Raw genomic sequence first — 21,020 nt, 5'->3', positions numbered from 1 at the left:
TCAGACGAAACATGCGCTTATGACGTAAAGACAATTTTGCTGGGCATGCAGAACAAGTTTCTGTACAGTGAATTCCAAACCGAATAAAAAAAATGGACGCCGACATAACGTTAGCATACTAACAGAAACATGATATGTGTATAATACTTTTACAAGCCAGCCGAGAATTCTTACTGATGCCAATATTTACTGACTCGACCCAGTTATGCTAAAACGAAAATGGATAATAATAAAAGAGACTGGGGACCTTCATCTGTTAGGCCACCAGACTGAGGACATCTTGGTGTGTGTGTCTGTAGACCTGCTCCAGGCAGTATCAGACTTGTTGCCACTCAGTAGAAGCCACTGGCTGACGATGAGGTCTAACCCTGGGCTGAGGTGCTAACAATGATGGTGGAAAGTCGGCAGACTCGTACACGCATCCCAGGTCTTCATATCTCGTGAGGAGTCTGTTCCATACAGGATCACATTTCAGCAATTCTGAGTTCCCTGAAAAAAAGCAATAGATGTGGTCAAATATTAAGAGAAGTTTAGTTAAATAAAAATGTTTCCATGATCATCGATTAGATTTTTATTTGAAGACTTTATAAACTAACTTCAGAAAGCTTGCAGAACTTTAGCTTATACCTCAGAAAGCTTGCAGAACTTTAGCTTATAAAATTCTTTATTTTTAGAAGCTAACATCAAATAGATCATTAGCAAGAGTGCACTGAAAGATGGTAAACATAAACACAATACAATTTCATAAAACATATGCTGTAACGATCTTTGCATAATCTTGAAAACCTGGCTTTACAGATGAGATGGACAAATTTCATAGTGAGTACACCATTAATAGCTATGATACCTTTCTTTGAAGAAATTAAGCTTACCAACGATTATGATACCACGACGAGCTCTTGTTAGAGCCACGTTGACTTGGTTTTGGTCAGTGATGAAGCCCATGTTCTGGCGGCACCATCCGTACGTGGGATGAGGCTCAATCTTGTATGAAGGCAAGGAACGGACTGTGCTAAGAACTACGTAGTCCCACTCTCCTCCTGAACAATGACAAATTAGTTTTAGCTGAAAAGCATCGACAACTAATATCTCAACGTTCAATACCAATCACATCATATTTAAATACGGTGGAGTTCGATGACTAATTGTAACTTTAAAAACCTAGCTACTTACGGTTTGCAGAACCTAAATAAAAGAAATATACACTTTCACAAACCAGCTGTACAGACATTTCTGGAAAAGCTTTAAAAGGTTACAACGTACCAATGCAATGAGAAGTAGCTGTGAACCTTCCATATTAGCAAAGAAAAAGGTATAACTACATGAAAAGCTTTCACCATTTATTATGTCACAGATTGTTTGTCGACAGTTACACTACTTTTTTAAGTTTATGGAAATATACCACCCTCGTATAATCTTATTCTTTAATCTATGTGAACGAAACGTCTAAACAATAACAATGAAGCAAAACATATTGCTCTAAAACATCTATCCTCAAGTATACAATTTTCATAAAGTCTACATACCCTGACTGGAGACGACAGTGCTGATGGTGATGTTATTCTTGTCATATCGTGTGAGAACAGGGTGAAGGTGTCGTGTCTATGTCCTTCACAAGCTTTTGACAGTTTTTCTTCCAACAGGTGCCTTTGTGCATTATACTGAGTCAGAACTTTGATGGAGTAACTCATAACTTTCAGATTTCCTGAAGTTCATCTCAATTTCCTTCTTCTTATGTTCGCACGCGTACTTCAAGTAGGTAAGGACTTCAATCTGCCATAAAAACCACATCGGGTTGCTATTTTGTATGTATAAGGAAACCCGGTCAAACGTGATGAAACAACGGAGAGAGAAAGAGAGCAATAGCGTGCACCCAAGTTGATATGTAGTTTACATATGAATGTGTGTGTGTGAGAGAGAGAAAGACAAATCAAGAGAGGCCTAGTAAGATTTAGTGTGAAGAAAGGGTTTCAATAATCTTAATTAAATAATTATGTATCTTGTCTACTTGTCATGCTGAAACAAATTAAAATACACTTGCAAACAAAGACCATCGAATAATCTTCAGTAACCGAGGTGAATTCTTCTGATTACTTCAGTTGAGAGGACACATGCAGTTAAAAAGTGATGCTATTGGTGAAAAAAGTACAATTTTGCTTGGACTTCATAAGAGCTGAATTTAGCAAGATAATTTCAATGGAAGTAATTACTTAACTGAATCTGAAGCTCCAAAGAAAAGACAAAAGGAAACAAGAAATAGAAAGAAGAAAGGACATACAGAAATTCACTTCTGCATTGATCTGCATAAGACTGTTACAAATGATAACAAAAAATTTGTAAGGCAAAAACAATATTCAACATTTGTTATGCAAAAATTCTGCATTTTCAATGGTTTATGCTTAAGTTAAAGAGATGGAATTAATGACAAAGTAGTGGGAATTACCACTTACCACTTTATCTGCTTCTGCAAAGTTGGACTTTGACCTTTCGTTGCCTTCATCGGTTGAGACCTGTTAGTGTTTTCTCTTCTCCACGCACATCTACGAAATGTGTGGGACAGATTCTGAAGTTTCTGGGTGAAGAGGCCAGATTGGAAGAATGAACTTGGACCTTGTGGTGATAGGAGCACTCTTGAGTCTGCCTTTGTAGAATTCATTGGATGGAAACTCGCAGATTTCAGGATGCTGGAAAAAGATCGTTTTTAATTGGCTATGAATGATTAACCTCCTGAATACCTCATTTCTTGAAGTAAAAAACCCTATACGTTATATAGATCAAAGGACTTCAAGCAGAAAGATTCAAAACCAAGAGGAACAAAAAGAACTAGTTTTTAAGAACTTACCATTCTGTACTGTGTGCTGAGGAAGACCCGTGGCACTTAACACTTTTTGTATAAACGTTCAAAGAGTGACTGGTCCAGTCCCAGCTCTGCTGCTGCCTGACATGTTATGATTGGACGGAGCTGCTTGTGGTCTCCGAGGAGGACCACCTGCTTGGCCTTGTTGGCCACAATGGGCACCAGACTGTGTGGCTCTGGTGACATGGCGCACTCGTCGATGATCACCTGGGTAATAATTCATCAGAAAAGATTACACTTTGAGCACTTAAGTTCTTTTTTAAAAACTTCCAGGTACTTGTTTGAATATCTAGTATACTAGTATACTGACCAAGTCCTTTACAAAGCTGGCTATTAATTAGAACTTTGCTTGCGATTATTGTTGGTCATGAAATGTCTAGCAATTAGTTTGTGTAATCGGATGATACAATAGAATATAATATCATGACAAAACATGTTAAATATATAAAATTTATGTTTTAGAATTAGATGTTATAGCACATTTTATTGCTGCGTGCGTTGTTTCATCGTATAATAGTCGTTTTACTGTTTGATCTTTTATAACGAGCATTGGGGTTGTCAAATTGTAAAAGCATCGTATGGTACCTGCAATCATGATGTTATCCTGTGACTCAAGTACATTTTATTTTCTCTAAAGCTCCTATAACAGGCAACATGCCACGTTTATAATAGGGGATAAAAGAAAAGCTAGAAATAAGCACCGGCATGTAAAACAAGATCATTCCTACTTGAAATATGGAGCCTTTTGTAGCTTCTACGAGTTTTGGACTGCCACCAACAGCACATGTAGTGAAGATGACTTCGTAATGAGACAGTTCCTCGACACTGGCATCTTGTACAAAGCCGTTTGTAGTCCTCTCATCTGCTTGCTTGTCACCTTGAAGTTCTCAGGATCGCTTTGCGACATTTGTCAAAATACCTTTCAAACGTTGCGATCTCTTCTGCGTGGGGCTTGTGGGACTCACGGATGATGTGATGCAAGCTCACGTCCTATGTCAAACAGATTTAAAAGAAGTAGCACACGACTCTTGAAACTTACATATAGAGGATACGTTTTAGAAACCTTTCTGTTATATATATATAAAGAATCATTTTATATTGACCTACTTTGCACATAAATGCTTTTAGCTTTGTTTTGTATATTTCACACATTGGGATTGACTTTTCATGGGACTAATGTATGTTATTTTGGTCTGAACGAGTTCGAAGTTTTAGAATTTTAGCTTATTTATAGTTTATTTTAACTACCTTTAGTTCTGGATCACTGACGAGATCCCTCATCCCACGCGAGTTCTGTAAATCACCTCGAGGGACTGGGTAATCTTTGGATTCAATGGCAGACCCGTAAGTCTCACCATTTTCGGACATTCATTTCCAAACTTCAGCTTCAAGAGTCCTAAGAAGCAATAAAAAAAAAAATGAAGACAAGAATTTCAATTCATTACAACGATTAGAACTGTCTGTATAAGTTGAATTTTTGAGTGGTTGACCAAATTATTAGCTGTGGATTTCTTAAGTTCAAATGTTAGTGTTAGCGTGGTGCCTAACACGTGACGTGTAACGATAATCCTACATTTGATATTAATGTTTATCAGAGGTTTAGAAAGACAGTATGCTCTAATACTCACTGGCAACAAGATCCACAGACTTGTTGGACGGCCCACAGAACAGAACGACTTTTTTCCCTTTAACATCCTCTCAAGTGCTCTGTTGATTTTGCGAACAGATATATCAACTTGATTCCGGTGTAAGTCTTGCCTGTACCTGAAATCAGTCGATATCAACCAGTCATTTATGAGGTACATAATGTATTTATCAATAAACATGAGTAAGAAAACTTTACGATTCAGTGTCAAACGTAAATGGGCAAGTCAGAAAAGTTCGTCTTACCAGGAGGTCCTTGGATGAGACAAACACTGTTAGTTAAGGCGCTTTCGATTGCTTTATGTTGTGGATGATTGTTTGTTGGAAGTTTAACACTTGGAACACGAATTTCTTGGTTTTCTTTCTTCAGTCCCAGGTTTTGGTGATTCTCATCTTAAACAAAACAAACCCATCATTGTCATCTTTCTTTTTGGCATCATTTAGTCAACGGTAACTTTATCTCCATCTACTTTGTTTATGAAATAAATCCCTGAAACTTGTTAATTAATGATTATGACATGTAAATGTTTCTGATACCAATAAAACTGTATCGTACTTTATGACACATTAATCTATAGAAGTGTCTGTTCCATTTCGACCTCGTGTGTTCTCTTTCTCGAATAGAACAGCAAAATTATCTTACCAAGCTTTGGGATTCTTCTCTGAAAGGCAATGGCTTGAGCCAGTTCGTTCCCCTTGTCTTCCAATTGAAACAACATCTCCTGGGCACGTCTGAAATGCAAATCCACTTGATAACATGTTTAAATATGTACTTCGGCAAGAATCGGTGGAAATAATTAAATTAATGCGTAAGAGTAAATATTGCATTCCTCTCATGCGGTTTTTATGTCACTAGATAAATCAAAGTTACTGCTGACATGATGAAATACCTTGCCAAAAATTAATTACAACATAAATAATAATTTTAAAATATTAATTCTATTAGGAGTAAGAGCTTAACAGCCTTTCTGTCCTTCCATTGTCTCTGAATAGATGGAGAAATAGATAGCTAGTGTGTGTGTGAGCGTTTTTCATTGAGCGTTAGAGAAACAGACAGACATGCAAACAGACAGATGGACTCACCTATCAACCTGGACTTAGGTAGGACTTCAAGCGTAACCAGGTAACCCGAACTTGTCAGCAGCTGCGAAGGAGGAGCACTGCTATGAGGACTGAGGAGGAACGTAACTTGAAGCAGGCCTCCATCTTCATCTTTACGGTTCTTGTGAGTTACAGCAACATCTTTACGGTTCTTGCGAGTTACAGCAACCACACCACCATGACCAACCCATGTGTAATGATCATCCACAACACATTTGAGGCAGGACTGATTCACTCGCGACACGGTTGACTCCTCGCACTTCACGCGACACCTGATGCACAGGTAGTCCATAGGACATGTATTTCTGCTTTTGTATTCATCTTCTTTATCTGTGCTGCCAGCAGATTTGCCGCCAAATTCAATTCCTCTGTCAAAGCAAAACTTTGCAGGCAAGCTGAAAGTTCCTTGGTATAGCCCCTGCTGTCCCGATGATTTTGATAAATGAAAATGTGCACTTCATTTCAATCTTCACATTGTCTATGACAACTGCACTGTCGCCAGTTCCTGCTCCGTAAGCCGCCTCCATCTCCAGCAAGGGCATCCAAGCACGCCTGTATTCTTTGTAAGACTCTATTTTCTGACTTCTTATGGATGCTCTTGCAGAACGAGACAACACTGCTACTGGATCCGTCATGTGATGTATGCAGATGTTGGCATTGCGAGTGATCTGGACAAGCTCCACACGAGGTTTGAGAAGCCCTTTCTTTGGCTCAGCTGACATCTGGACTGGAATAACCTGGCCAGGAGAGAAAGTCATGCTGAAAGCGAAACCGGCGCACTGATACAGTACCATCTCCGTTCTCAGCTGAGATGTGGTCAACTTCTGATCGGACTCTCTCAATGACGGCTGGTATATCAGGCGGCGCAGAGGGATTTTGATGTATCAGCATCCGCAACATGTCTGCCCACTCTTTTGGCCAACAATGACAGTCAGTTGATTAGGGTTTATAGGGATTCAAGAGGAACTGACAAAGGTATATTTTTGTGCGAGCTTCTTCTTCTACGTATTTTCTCTTGATAACCAGTTCTCTAGAACACGTGCCGTGCTCGTTGTAAACTCTCATCCCCCAGCGCACAGTCGCCATATCTTTTTTCTGTATAGTGTCAGTGATAACTTCGGGCTGGCTGCTAACTCCAAGCGCGCTGAAAGGAACCTCTTGTCTTCGGTCGGAGACAGAGAGAAGTGAAGGCAAACAGAAGGTAAGCTGTTCACTGTCCACATTATCCACAAATGCTCGGAATACAAGCGGATTGGTCTGCAGTTTCTCGGCAATAGCAAGAGCCCTACATCCTCTAGCTAAAAGCCTTCTGTCTGGCATTCACATTATTTAGGTGCTGACACAGCCGCACAACATCTTCAGCCTTGCAGTTTGGTGCCTTGCCATCCAAGTCAGCGTGTAGGAGACGATGGACATGCAGGTCAACGTACCTCCTGATAGGAGACGTGAAATGTGTGTAGTACTCAATGTCAAGGCCAAAGTGGTAGTGGTCAGGCTGGTTTAGACCGTGAGAACATTTGTACTCGGCTGTTTCCATCATCTCCATCCAGTGCTGGTATGCAAGACACTGTAGTGGATGCAAGGAGTCCATAAAAAGAAGTCTGCGAGCCTCATCCAAGTTTTCCTCCTCCAGACATTCACATATCCTGTGATACAAGTGTTCCTGGACGATGACGTGTCTGTTCTGGGGAAACATGTCATGTCCCTGGACACCAGCTGATACAGACAACTTGGTTGAAGGACTTGTTTTCTTGCCTTGCAGTTGAATTACGAGATTTGCTATGTTTCCTTCCTTCTCTCTCCATTCTGCTAACTGTTCATAAGTTGGTGGCTTATGTGATCGTAAGATCATCACATGTGGAAACTTTTGTCTTAGTCTCTTAGCGACTGATTTGTTGGTTAAAACCATGAACTCCTCAACAAGAGAGTGAGCCTGGAGACTGTCAGCAACATTGTCTATATCATGTAAACGAGGATCTTCAAAAGGAACGAACAGACCTCCTTTCCCTATTCGTGCCTCTCTCAGTTGAGACGCAATCATGTGAAGATCCAGAACGTCCTTGCGAGTATCTTGGTCGACATCAATTTGTTGATCTCCATCAATTACCTTTTGTATCTCCTCATACGAGAACTGTCGTGTTGACTTTATTATTGTTTTCTTAACTCGTGGCTCCTCGTCCATATTTAGACTTCCTTTCTTGTCAAAGCAAAAGAAAACAGACAAGGCGAGACGTTCTTGTCCAGGAAGGAGACTGAGTACTCCGTGACTGAGTGGCTCTGGAAACATCGGTCGTGGTTTTCGTCGACCTGGATAGAAAGTGAAGGCCCTTCGTTTCGCTTCTTCATCAACTGCCGTCCCCACTTTCACAAACGATGCCACATCAGCAATATGAATTCCCACGATAAATCCACTTTTTGTTTTCCATATACTGAGCGCGTCATCCAAATCCTGTGAACCTGGTGGGTCAATGGTGAAAACTCTTCTTGACGTGAGGTCGAGTCTTTCAGTCCTTTGTGGGAAGTCTTCAAGTTTTAGCGCTTGTGTTTCACGAATCACTTGTCTTGGGTAGACACCAGGCACACTGTGTTGCATTGTAAGCACTTGAAGCCCGCTTGCAAAGTCTCTGCCTCCAATACAAGCCTCCAGAATCGCACCAAGTGGGTAAATGCTTTGCATTCTCCAAGACAAGATGACCACTTTGAAGACGTACTGCTCTCGTTTATCGGGATCAACGTTCAGAAACTGTTTGAACTCCACTTTGCCATTCACTATCTGTTTAATCTCCACGCGATGTTTGGTCAGTGCTGGATATTTTTCTTTTACCTTGTCGTTCATGACATGAATTTTGGGAACAGTTTTACACAGGGGTTTCATGAGATGACTTTCGATTTCGTCCAGTGTACAGGTCAGGACTGGATGTTCCACATCTTTAAACCGCATTCTTCTTGATGGGTACATACCCACGACACACCCATGAGCCATCTTCTCCACATCTTCCTGTTCTTCCTGACCAGGTGTTTCGTTCGTCTGTAGTTCGCGGGCTTGTCCTGGTTCTGCCAGGACTTCCACCACGACCTCATCATCCATGTAAGTTTGTCCGCACTTTGATCTTCCACAGATGAGAATTTCAGAGAACTTGCTGCCCTTGTCTAGAACCCTAGCGACAGACTTGTGCGAAAACTCGATTTTCAGCTGACATCGTTTGTATTTATCAGGATTTGACTTCACTAGTGCATCCAGATAATCAGCGTCTTTGTGTAAAGGATAATAGAAACTATTTCTGTCCGAGTCTTTCTCGAAAAGTTCCTTTTGTTGTGGCGAGAGCTCGACATCGTTCTCTGAACTAAAGTTCTCCTCTACACTTTCAAGTCCTTCCACGCTCTTCTCAAACCATTCTTTCTCGTCATCCATCACTGTTGAGACCGTTTCCTCTGACAATTCGTCAGCTGGTTCTTCGTCATCGTCGTCATATCTGATAATCTGATTTGTTTCGTCTCTTCGTCATCCTCTGTCTCAGATTCACTGCTGTAAGTAGGAGGCTCAGGTGTTGATGAGTCATTATCAGAGGTGTCCACAAGGCTGCCGACGAGTCTTAAATCAGGGGTGCTTTCATTGAATCTCTGTGTCATTGCTGACGCCCGCAAAGAACGAGTTCCAAGACGACTATCTGTTGCTTGTTGTCTAACACTGGCCCTCACAGGCACTCTTTCGAGGGATTGACTTCGAAGAGCGTGTGTAATCGACGATCGTCTTCCTGAAAATGTAATTGATGATAAATAATATATATTTGTAAGAATGTACTTAGCTTTAATATTTCTATTAGTTCTTAGTCATCAAAGCAAAATATGTTGCGGCGTCTTAAAGTGTATAAGCTAGATGTTTTACAATTTGATTTTAGAACAGAAAATAATATTGACACAATATAATAATTGACTTATTTTTTTATATACCATTTAACAATTACTAAGATAGACTTTCAAGAAAGTGAGCTTTGCAGCACATGTTCCTCGTAAGGTCTTGGTACAACAGTTTTACAAGAAGTTCTTAATGAACACGTATAAATAAACATATTATTAATGATTCCCCCATATAAAATTTTTTTACTATTTATGCATAGCTCATAATAATCGCTTGTATGAATCAAACGCTTGCAGTTTTACAAATGATAATGACTAGGAGAAAAGCCTCACTCCTTCTGTGTTTGGAGGTGGTCTGTGGCGATGTCGAGCATCATCAGCCTGACGGGCAGACAACTGCAAAATGTTTATTTTAAAGTAAAGACTAGCAGAACTAGGTAGTCAATAAAATAAATAAACTAGACTGTTTCTAACAAAAGTAGGACTAAATGAGTAAATCGTTTATCTAAATGAGTGAATTTGATGATGAGTTTACAATTGAAAAACACTCGAGAGAAACACCTTGTCCGCTTTACACAATTATCTCCCTTGACCTTTGTAAAGCTCTTGTAAGAGTAAATCCTCTTTATTACTTACTTCTGACGTTGCAATGTTCGTGTCAGTAAGCCATTGTTCATCAATCTCACTTTCTATGTCTTCATCCTGGATTTCTGAGATGTTTGATTCGAGCTGTGAGACTAGCTGTTCAATTTCTTTTCTTTCCTCTTCATCCTGAAAACGTTTACTCAATCAATAATAAACTAATTAACAATTTTTTAAACACACTTTTATTACAAATGCACTAATAAAGGTAAAATAATTTTTGCCGTAGGTCTTGGTATTTTGTTTAATGCTTATAACTGAAAATATAAAAGTGTGAGGGGGACCAAACATTTTTAATAGTTTGCCCCTCACACTTTTTTACATGTCCTCTAATTTGGCCTATAAGTTCTCATAAAAGTAAAGGAATAAACGAAAAATAATTACGTAAAACAGTTAAATTATTACAAATATAAATACAAATATTTGGCTAATTTACTGTTCTTGAGATCAGTTTTATAGAGGGACAATTTTCTTTTCTCACCTTTGAGTCGCTCAGTGCATCTCTTGCCCTGTCAAGAGCATTTGTATATTGGCGACAGCTGCTAAGCAGCTTGGCATATACAGTATTGTACCTAGCCACATATTGCTTTGGAAGATCTTCGACTTTCACTGAAAGTAAACATGTTTTACAATTTTATGAGTACAGCCAAGAAAGTGTGACCATTGCCTACTACACAAGAGCTTTTAGAGCCGAAAAACACAACATAGATGTCAAGGATCGTTACAGAAGAACTACTCTACTATTTTTCCTTTCGCTGGTTTTTGTATTATGGTTCGGTTTTGCGACTTGTCTTTTATTTTCAAAATCAGAGCTGGAAAAATGCAAAGCAAATATGCACGCCTGTTTATAAGAAACATGCAGCTGTTCAAGCCTGGCTTCTGTTTTACATAATGATATTCACCCTCAAGCCAACGTGCTTACCCAAACCATGTACTGTCCATATAGTTGTCCATACAATAACACAACGACACACAAAGTGACGTGAAACAAATATATCTAAAAATCTTAGGACAACATGCAAGTCATGACTTTTGAATAGCTTGAGTGATGCAACATAAGTAAATAGCGCCAAAATGCAATGCCGGTACAACCTACCTCCTCGGGTTATAAGTCTATGAAATTCCTTGTTATGCTCTGAATGTCCCTGAAAGTAAAGTGAGATTTAAAGTAATATGAAAAATCTGGTTTTGACAACATTACAGCTTTGCTATGCATCACAAGGAGCAAACAGATTTTTACCAATTCATAGTCAAATATATTTACGTGCCTCAGAAATCGTCTGCAGTTTATAATCCAAATTACTTCAAACACATTAATGTTAATCCATGTGTTTGTGAATGAGCTCAAGCTCTCTTGTTGCCGAGGACAGATGCAAGATTATTTTGCTATTAATTAGGAACATACAGCCCACACAACAGGATAAGGAGACCGTTAGAAGTATTTTCAGATACTATTTCAAAACTTCATCCGCTTGTAAACTAATTACTACCTAAGCAACTAACCATTCTCAGCCAAGAAGAGATAACCACAACAAGTGCTGCAGAGTGCAGTTGCCTCATCTCTGGTATGACGATGTTTGGGATGATGCTACGGGCGTTGACTTCGGACACAATAAAGTACGAAACGTGTGGCCTCGTGCGCTCCACCCAAAAAGCCAGATTCACCAGCAGGCGGGCAAGCCAGATAAGGTTCTGAAAGGTCACAGATAATCCAGTAGTAAACAATATTTTGCAAATTAACAATCACCGGGTTACTTAAGGGTGATTTTGTATTTATCCTCTTTCGTTTATAGAAAGCATAGACTCACAAATGTGTTCAATGGTGCTCTTTTCTGGCATAGCTCAACAAACTAACATAACAAACTATTTATCATAGCTTGAATGGTCAAAACTATTATAGGTAATTGACATTTTCTTTCTTTTCATGTTAGATTACTTATAAACACAAGACATGTACTTTAGCTGTTCCGGTATTTAGATAAATGTTTTCCTTTAAAATATTCTTGAGTTGAAAGTTCAAGGATGGTTCAGTGTTTTAAGTCTGAAATGTCCAGAAGACAATGTTAGGAACATTTATCTAGAGATCTTGTTACTGGTACCTGAGCTTCAGTATTAGGGTCTTCCAAACTGCCCTTCACTACACAGTATATCTGTAGTTGCTGTAGGAGGAGAAGACACTTTCTCCCGATGTCTGAGAGGTTGTAACCAGGATGTCCATGCTCAACGACGACTTTAAGAGATCGTGAACACACAGAGAAAGCTGAAATTACAAAACAACGCTGGATTTACTTAAAGGCCATAACCACGAAAAAGCTTGCAGTATATATTAATTAGACGTATCTCTGGACTTTTTTTGATTATACAGTTTCATCTCTTTCTCTCCACGATATTTGACAAATTGAAATATGTTAGCTTAGTCAGCAGCAGTCAACTAAACTTATTACTAAAATAAATAAGTCGACTATTTTCTACCACATAATAGTTATTTTTATGCAGTTTTGTGTCAGAGACATCATATAAAACCCTTTAAAAAATCAACATCTTACGCGTTGTCATCTTTAGAAACATACCAAATAATTCTCATGTTAATACGAAACAATTTCCGATTGGAATTAAAAAAAGGCCTTTATAAATGTCTGACAGTACACGTTTATTCCCCTGTCTGTCTATTCATGTTAGCTGTACTTCCTCGTGTTCACTAGAAATTTGAGAAATTCCAGTTTTCTTTTTCACCCTGTCTACAGTATATTCGCCGTCTCTCCAACACTCACCACTGAAAATGTAGACCAAAGTTTGACGAGGATCGTAGATTTCTTCCTGGTGCTGGGGTTAAAACACAAATTGAGACAAACCATTATAAACATGTAAATAAATACACCTTAATAAATAAATAAATCATACAAAAGAAAACTGTAAGTGCAGTAAATAAGATGATTGTTGGCCACCGAGCACAAAGGGCTTACCTAAGTTTTAGATACTTTGGAATATCTTCATCTTGAGGTAGATGACTGGTACCTATAATTAAATTTGGCTCATGAAAAAACAATTTTGCTTGAAACAGCTGCCCAGTGCCTTTCACGGTTCGCGTATCTAATCTATATTTGTCACCATAAAGTTGGCATACTTGATATACCAGTACATCATCCAATATTTTCCCTATAATAAAGTAAGTAAATATACAGTGCTTCATAGAGCACAGAGACCACTGTTTTCATCTGAGTGTCAAATAAAATCTGATTTAAATCTGAAAATAATTTTGCTAAATAAATGTACCTCCTGAACACCAGCTACTAGAGTAGAGGCGGTGTTGGATGCTCTCTCAAGCACAGCAGCTTCCAGATCATCTTGAGGACAACCTTGTGTTGTGTAGCTCTCGACATGTTGCCGGACACTTGTCACAAAATCTTTGGCCGCCTCTAAGCCTGAAGGTGTAACCACTAATTTTTGTTTCGGCATTCTGAAATATTTTCTCAACTTCTTCCTTGAACCTTGCCAAGCGATTATCATCGCCTTCAGCTTCCATGGTTTTTCTTCGAAACTTATTTCAGCTCTGCAAGAAATGTACCGTGAGATGAAAGAATCTGGAAAAAATAAGTAGCATCCAAACTAACGAGAAAAAGGTAAATAAATATATTAAATACTCATGCACACAATTATTTTATGGCTTGAAGGAAACACGAAGATAAATATATATGAGTAAATGACAATAAAAAGTCAACAAAGGTAATGAAATTATTTAAACTTCGTTTATTTGAAAGAAAGAAATATATTTATATAAATGAACTCAAGATGAGTTAATTACTTTTTAGTTAAATGTGTGAAGGGAAGCTTAATACAAGTATATTCCTAGTACTTTGTACTTGGTATCATCAAAGATTTCTTATGTTTTTTCGGAAACTGGAAGATAAATGTTAAATTAATAACTTTTGCATCACAAAATCAAAGTTATTCTGATAGATCAGTGGAATAGTATGATTTTAGGATTTAGTTGTGTAAGTTCTTCCATTTCCATGGAAACAGCCAGTTGAAATGTTCCCCTTTTAACTGATGAATAACATTTCCCCCACATTTAATGAAAATGAAGCTGTACTATTGGTGATGTTAATGCCATTTGCTACTGATACTGTAAAAGATTACTGCGGAGAAACGACTGTCAGAGATTGCACTGTGTGTGTGTGTGTGTGTGTGTGTGTTTGAAAATTATGACCCGTTAACTGGAGTTTATAAAGTTGTATTTACAATGATTATGTCAAAGAGATCACATTGTATGTTTCCAGCCTGTTTAGTTTGGGTTTATACCAACGTAATAAAGATATTTTCAAGTCCACAGTAATGCCAAAGCAAATTTCTTTGCTATTTTTAACCACAGGTCTTGCATATTTTGTAAACAACACTGATCAAGCTGTTAAGCATATTTTATATCAGCGCTGGGTCCTCTCTCTGTACATTATTTGCAGTTACTTTAAATTATATATACACTGTGATGTGTTATATGAAATTTGGTGTAACTAAAAATATCATGTGCATGCAGCAGTGTAGGATGGACTTTAATGTGCGGCGATAGTCAGTGACGAAACCATCCCCCCCCTATGACCTCTGACCAGAGGTGTACGTGGTGCACTGTCGTGCTGTTTATTAATGTTACTTCCAAGCCATTGATAGCCTTTGGATAACAGCCAGCTTTGACGTGTCTCTGATAAGCTAAAGCTCAGCGACAGTTTTCTTTTGAATGGGAACTCGACTGTAAAACTACAGCAAGCACTTGTCTGCGTGTGCGTTTGCCTGACAGCAGAGATTTCCCAGAAACCAAGTAATCATTGATAAGTACACGCATGCGTAGTGAGAAACCGAAAGTAGGTTAACCTCATTGTATATATCCTCTGTGATCTGATGACATCTATTGAAAAAGTTACTTTTGATGACAACCTCACTCTAACTATATCATATTTTCTGATTTGTCATATTATCTGTTTTGTAAAATATAAATACAATAATAAATACAAACGTATACAACACGCTCTCGCTCGAGTGTATAAGCACAAACAATTTGGAAACTCGAATTCTGTTTTGTTGTGCAAATGCACCTTACACTTGTTGTAATTTTAGCCCTTATGTAACAGGATCTGGTTAATAAGCAATATAACAATATAGCTTGGCAGACTGTATATAAACACAATGCTGCAAAGCTGCTTAGTTCAAAGGAATAAAGCAGACAAAAGCAAGCACATAAAAATCTTTATCTGAATTACTATCGACACTCAAGATATTTTGTTCAGACTAACCAGGAAGGCTTTGAATGAGTTTTCCACACGTTTATTGGTGAGGGTTATGCATCACATCGCTGGTGTTCAAAGCGCAAAGAACTTGCTCGTCAACCAGGATTTTGCTATATGTTTAAAAAAACTGTATATTGCTTAGAATTCACCCTCTCGAAGGAAATTCAAATGCAGGTCTCGTATATTCATAAAAGCTTTGACAGGTAGGAGCGATCGAGTTCTATGCTCGAATGCACCAAGAGAGATATTCTGTGCTAAATTTAAGTCATACCGACGATATATTTATCCTGACTACTTACAGGTCTACCTACTGCATGTGTGACAAAATAATGAACCTACCTCACGATTCACTACCGTGATCGGCTCACCAAGTCTGAGGTATGTGAAGAAGGAAGCTGTATCTGGTCGAACGATTTCTCGCTTCTCCTGATGTGTACATCTATTGTTTGTGTCATTTATGAACTCCAGCTGCAGCATTTATAGTCCTAGTGGCCTGAAGCCTCCAGATATCCATCGCACTCAACCCAGATAGTACCAGGAAATGGCATGCACAGAAAAATTCCAGTTTCGATTCCCTTTTCGCAAGGTTTGTTTACAATTTTCAGTCCGCGCTGAGAGGCCGTCTCCTTGTCAGCTGGCGCTACACACACAGTGTGTCATACACTAAAAATAGATCGACCTCTGGGTCACAGCAACCTACACGTCCGAGGTTGCGCGCGCAGCACCTAGGCTCTTAGGCGCACAGTTTCGCTGACGAACACACACACGTCGGCGGTTCCACTGATGTAGTTGTTGTGTAAGGCTTATCAGTAAACGAAGTAATCGGCCTGCCCGACATTTCATGCTGTCAGCTCTATTTATGGAAATGGAAACCGAAACTATATTTATCTTTAGTGAAATCCCTCTGACACTGTGCTTACTTAGACTTACGTACGTTATTGCTATATACGTATATAATTTTTGTGTAGAAGAGATGAATAAGAATTTAATTTAGAACAGTCGAGGCTTGGGAACAAGGCTAAAAGGCATGATCTGGCGCATTCCCCAGAAATGTTTGTTTAGTATAGATGATGGCATTATATTGTCCTCTAATATAAACAGCGAGGACAGAGTCGATATATATATAGCTCCTTGCGACAGTCATACATAGGACATACACGACAATAAGAGATGTGCCATATTTTTTTTGTATGGGTTTTGAAGAATTATGATTGTAATCAAAGACTTACAGAGATGCTTAAATCTCTCACAAAAGCTTATGCTAGTGTTGTTGCTTATTCTATTTCATTTATTTAATTACCATGTTTACTTGTTTACCTTTAATGTATTATGTGCATGTATCCACTAGTAAGTGTGTATGATCATTATGACACCTTTCATTGACAAAATAAAAAAAAATTAAATGTGGTTACACTGACACATCTGCAAACATTTATTAACAAACATAAACAAAATAATTAGCAATATAATGCAACATTAGCATGCCCCTTCAGCTAAAAAGAAAAAGGAAAAACTTGAAGAAAAGTTTTTGCTCAAAAATATTCCCAGGAAAAAAAAATTGATATTGATACAATCACCCGTGTCCTCTAAAACATCAAGACCCAGCATATCGGGAAGAAGAGGAAAAGTTTGAGAAAGAAATATGGGCTTTACAACCCATGTGTGACCTGAATTTGGAAGCCATTTTCTGGGGCACATGATAGTAACAAATATAGCAAAGGACACTTTACACAAATCTTTATATTTCAAATGCACACTTACAGAAAGAATTTTTAATTCCTGCCAAAGATCTTGTGTTTTCTTTTAACATGAAGTTCAGACATAAATTGAGGAAGAGATGTCTCACCATTTAGTTCAAAGAGTAAGGTATGTCCCATGAGCAGATAAATGTTTAAATATCTGCGCAGTAAATGTTCGGATGATTCATCTTTTTATTGACTGTCTTTGATATGAGAGTATGTTTTCAAAACAGCCCTTAGTGCTGGCAGCGTTTTGTCTTCTCCACCATGCACCCCATTCATGTACCCTGAATGGTTATGCTAGCAATACAACGGGAGTAGTGCAGTACCCCAGCAGCGAGCAACAAAGTACCCCAACAGAATAAACAGCATGCTAAACCTTTTTCGTTAGTTAACATATCAAGGAAAGCCAAACTTTTGTACCTACCTGTTAGAGCTCTGTGAAGTCCTTTCACTCGCTTTTAAATGAAACATTTACAAATGAAACTGTCACATTTGACTTTCTAGTCAGAGGTCAAAGTTGTCTTTGAATACGTAGCGTCGTCATCGAAGTTATATTTATTCGTACATTCATTGACATGACAATATCCGCTGTCTGATGTCAGTGTAGTGCTCATGTGAGGTAAGGTCTGTCTGACATTTAGTCAGTGCCATGCAGACTCGTGATGTAAATGAGGATTGGTGACATTAGTCAGTCACACACTTAGTGAAACTGTAAAGTCATATTAGTGTGAATCATTGACTGTGTACTCAAAATTCTGTTCTTGTCAAGGTTTAAAGGTCTTCTATTTCTAGTAAAGACTTGGAGTTGCTCACAAAGTCGATTGTGTTGGTGTCTCGTGATGACATTTCTACAGAAAGTAGTGACATTAAATGCGAGAAGCCTGTAGTCACTGAAGGATTTGTTAATAACCTCTAGCTTTGCATCTCGAGGTGGGGAATTTGTTAAAACAGAGATAATAATTTCTTCCTTTGATATTCTCAGGTTTTGATGACATACCTGCACATCTTTTAATTTTCCATATCACTGGTTTATCTCGCGTATTTCTATCAATGTCGGAGATGTTTAAGGACTTGGATACAAAACTTTGAAATGAACCTTGTTTGTGAGTACTGGGTCTGTTCTGAGTAGGCAGAGTGATCACTAGCTTTGTAGTTTTTGGTTGTGACACAGTAAAAGTAAAATTCAGGAGGAAAGAAAGATTCTCTTGTTGTGAGAATTTGTTGTCCGCCGCTGATCCGTACATGTGGTTGGTTGAACTGGTTTTTGTCGAGAGTATAAATCTGTATACCAGCAGAAGTGTTAGTATTTAAAGTGTTAGTATTTAAAAAGGTCTTTCTTTATCAATTCTGTAAGTGTACACAGGTATGATATTGTCCAAATATTTTCCTTTTCTCCTTGGTGATAAATATGGGTAACTCTTTGTTGACGTAACTCACTAGTAAATCTTCAACGACGAGCTTCAATGAGCTCGTCAACTGGAGTTACATTTGGAAGAAACTTGAGACTATTAAGAAGTAGCAAAGAAAAAACAAGAAAAAAGTATAATTCATCAGATACGACTGTAGAGTCCTGTAACTGGAGCACTATCTGATTCTACGTTAAGATCATCTGCGTCAAACAACACATACAAACTCATAAACATCAGCAAAACAAATTTAATCTTTATTTCGAGATCATTGGCTGTGGACTGTGGTTGTATATCATGTACACAGCTGCTGAAGTACTGAGGAGAGCAGCTCTATTGTTAACTCATCGGAGATACCCCATTGTCCACCTTATATCAGGGTAAAGCAAACTCATGGCAATGCATTACCAAATTTTAAACGTTGGTGTGATGAGAAATTTCTGGAATTAGATGAAGATAAGACAAAAAAAGATGAGTATAAAGTTAAAAAAATAAAAGATAGGTCTGTTGTTTCCAATGACAAACCTGTTAAGATTGTTGACACCAGGTACTTCGGCACTGTTTTTGATTGCGAATAAGATGTAAACACTGAACATATTGTTAAACTTGGCCCGCAATAAGTATACCTTATTTTCAAGCTGAATAGTTTTTCAGTCAACACTCATGAGCCGTTTTTATCAGTCATTCACTGACAGTCCTTGATCTTTCACCTTAGTGTGCTGTTCCCAGCATGTCTGTTCATGATAAGAACAGTTTAAACAGCTTTGTTAATGTAGTTCTAAGCTAAATGGTGTTGGGCAGAGGGATTTAGTTTCCTTTTGTGATCACAAAATTGTCAGAAAAGCTTCCTGCATTTTGCCCATACAAAAAGATGTACTAGCAAGAGAACTGGTTTTATTGAGCTCAGGTAAACAGTATGCTATTCCTGTATTCAGAAGTAACAGGCACTTGAAATCATTTGTTCCTTTAGCAGTCCAGTTGTTTAACTGGAGAATTGTGTGAGTGTGGGTGTGGGTGTGGGTATATGCTGATGTAGGTGTGTCTTAAGAATGGTCTACATGTAAGATTGCATGTTTTTAAGTTTCCTATGATGCACAACCTTATCTTATCTTGTTCTATTTTTTTTATCTTGCAACCTGCACTTATTTTGTTTGTTTTTATATCTGAGCACACGAATAGAATTGACCACGAGACATTAGCAAAGTTGGTCATTGTCATTGTCATTATAGTACAGGGATGTACAATAAAACAGAACAAAAAAGGAACCGTGCTAAATGTATGCAACACTCTATTTATAGTCCTCCTGAACAGAATGCTTAATTAATCTTTCTCATCTCAACATGGCATATTAAATAAATATTGCTCGAATGAACTTGCGAGCGCTTTTATGTCTAATTGTGATTTTCACACTTGGCTTACTATAGCGCAGCCTTATTTGTTCGAATTAAAAATATAATAAGATATTAATGACCCATAGGAGCAAAGTTTTGAAATCCAGAAATCTAAACAAATCACCAACTTTGGTTGGCAATATAAACCTTCAACCATACAAATTCTCACCATTTGAGAGAAGGAGGTCAAAGACAGACATGATGTAATAATATACCAATGCCTACACTGTTCTCACCGACTCGCCTTCACAGTGTTAACATTCTTATGTACAAACATGAAGTCAGTGATTGTAATTCTTCTTTGAACGCATGTGTCTTGTAAACTGAATAGCGGTTGGTTGCTCTTATTTTTATTACTAGTGAAATTAACTAACATTTTCACACATTCATTTGAAAAAAAAGACAACTGAAAGCAAAGATGTGAGGTATTGAAAGCATTATATATAGAACGAAAGCAAATAAACATTTATAAAAATGGACAGAGGTTCGAGTGGGAATCTGATGTTCGAACGTACCCGCCAATGTTTCACTTTGTAAACAAGTGTTTACTGTGATCTTAAGAACTCACAACTCAAACAAATTTAATTTGATACTATTCGACTACTGTACACAAAATAAAAATAAAGAAACTGCTAATGACCAAAACATCACACTCGATGCTCTGTGTGCTGCATATGATGACTAACTCAATACCTTTTAAGCAATATTATGGAACTGTTAATGAATGATGAATGTTGCAAGTCCTATAGTCAGATAATTTTCATCGCGTTAAAAGAGGACTTACCAGTTAATCATCAAACGTGATGAAGTTAAATAAATACCTTTATACATTGAAAAAAAAAAACCTAACTCTGTGAGCATATAACACACACATACACACACATATTACAAATAATACTTGATTTACGAGCCCGCTTAGTGAATTAATATTACTTAATTATACGTTAAAAGTAACACGACGTCAGAAAAAAATTTTCATTCTTGTACTCAGTGGTATATAACAATAATTCGCTATTAACACAGGAAAATTGCTTTTAATACAGCTTTATTTTATTATCATACACATCTTTACAGAAATTAAAAGTAATGTTGATTTATCATAA

At 37.9% G+C, this 21,020-nt stretch overlaps 2 protein-coding genes across 2 annotated transcripts; both read right to left on the bottom strand.

The window, feature by feature from the left end:
• Positions 1–6,235: 6,235 nt before the first annotated feature.
• Positions 6,236–11,249, bottom strand: LOC112573502 (helicase with zinc finger domain 2-like). The gene is made up of 5 exons (XM_025253942.1): positions 11,199–11,249; positions 10,584–10,711; positions 10,097–10,231; positions 9,794–9,856; positions 6,236–9,357 (listed from the first exon to the last, which is right to left on the bottom strand). The coding sequence occupies exon 5, from the start codon at positions 9,012–9,014 to the stop codon at positions 6,897–6,899; it is 2,118 nt and encodes a 705-aa protein (XP_025109727.1). The 5' UTR covers positions 9,015–9,357; positions 9,794–9,856; positions 10,097–10,231; positions 10,584–10,711; positions 11,199–11,249; the 3' UTR covers positions 6,236–6,896.
• LOC112573696 lies at positions 9,014–17,687 on the bottom strand. The gene is made up of 9 exons (XM_025254275.1): positions 17,545–17,687; positions 13,376–13,652; positions 12,874–12,925; positions 12,202–12,362; positions 11,606–11,794; positions 11,199–11,247; positions 10,584–10,711; positions 10,147–10,231; positions 9,014–9,357 (listed from the first exon to the last, which is right to left on the bottom strand). The coding sequence occupies exons 1-9, from the start codon at positions 17,589–17,591 to the stop codon at positions 9,014–9,016; spliced, it is 1,332 nt and encodes a 443-aa protein (XP_025110060.1). The 5' UTR covers positions 17,592–17,687.
• Positions 17,688–21,020: the final 3,333 nt, after the last annotated feature.

This window comes from Pomacea canaliculata, linkage group LG10 (assembly GCF_003073045.1).
Source record: "Pomacea canaliculata isolate SZHN2017 linkage group LG10, ASM307304v1, whole genome shotgun sequence".
Taxonomy (NCBI): Eukaryota; Metazoa; Mollusca; class Gastropoda; order Architaenioglossa; family Ampullariidae; genus Pomacea; species Pomacea canaliculata.
The sequence above is the reverse complement of the archived record's forward strand: the minus strand, read 5'-3'. Positions and strand labels throughout refer to the sequence as shown.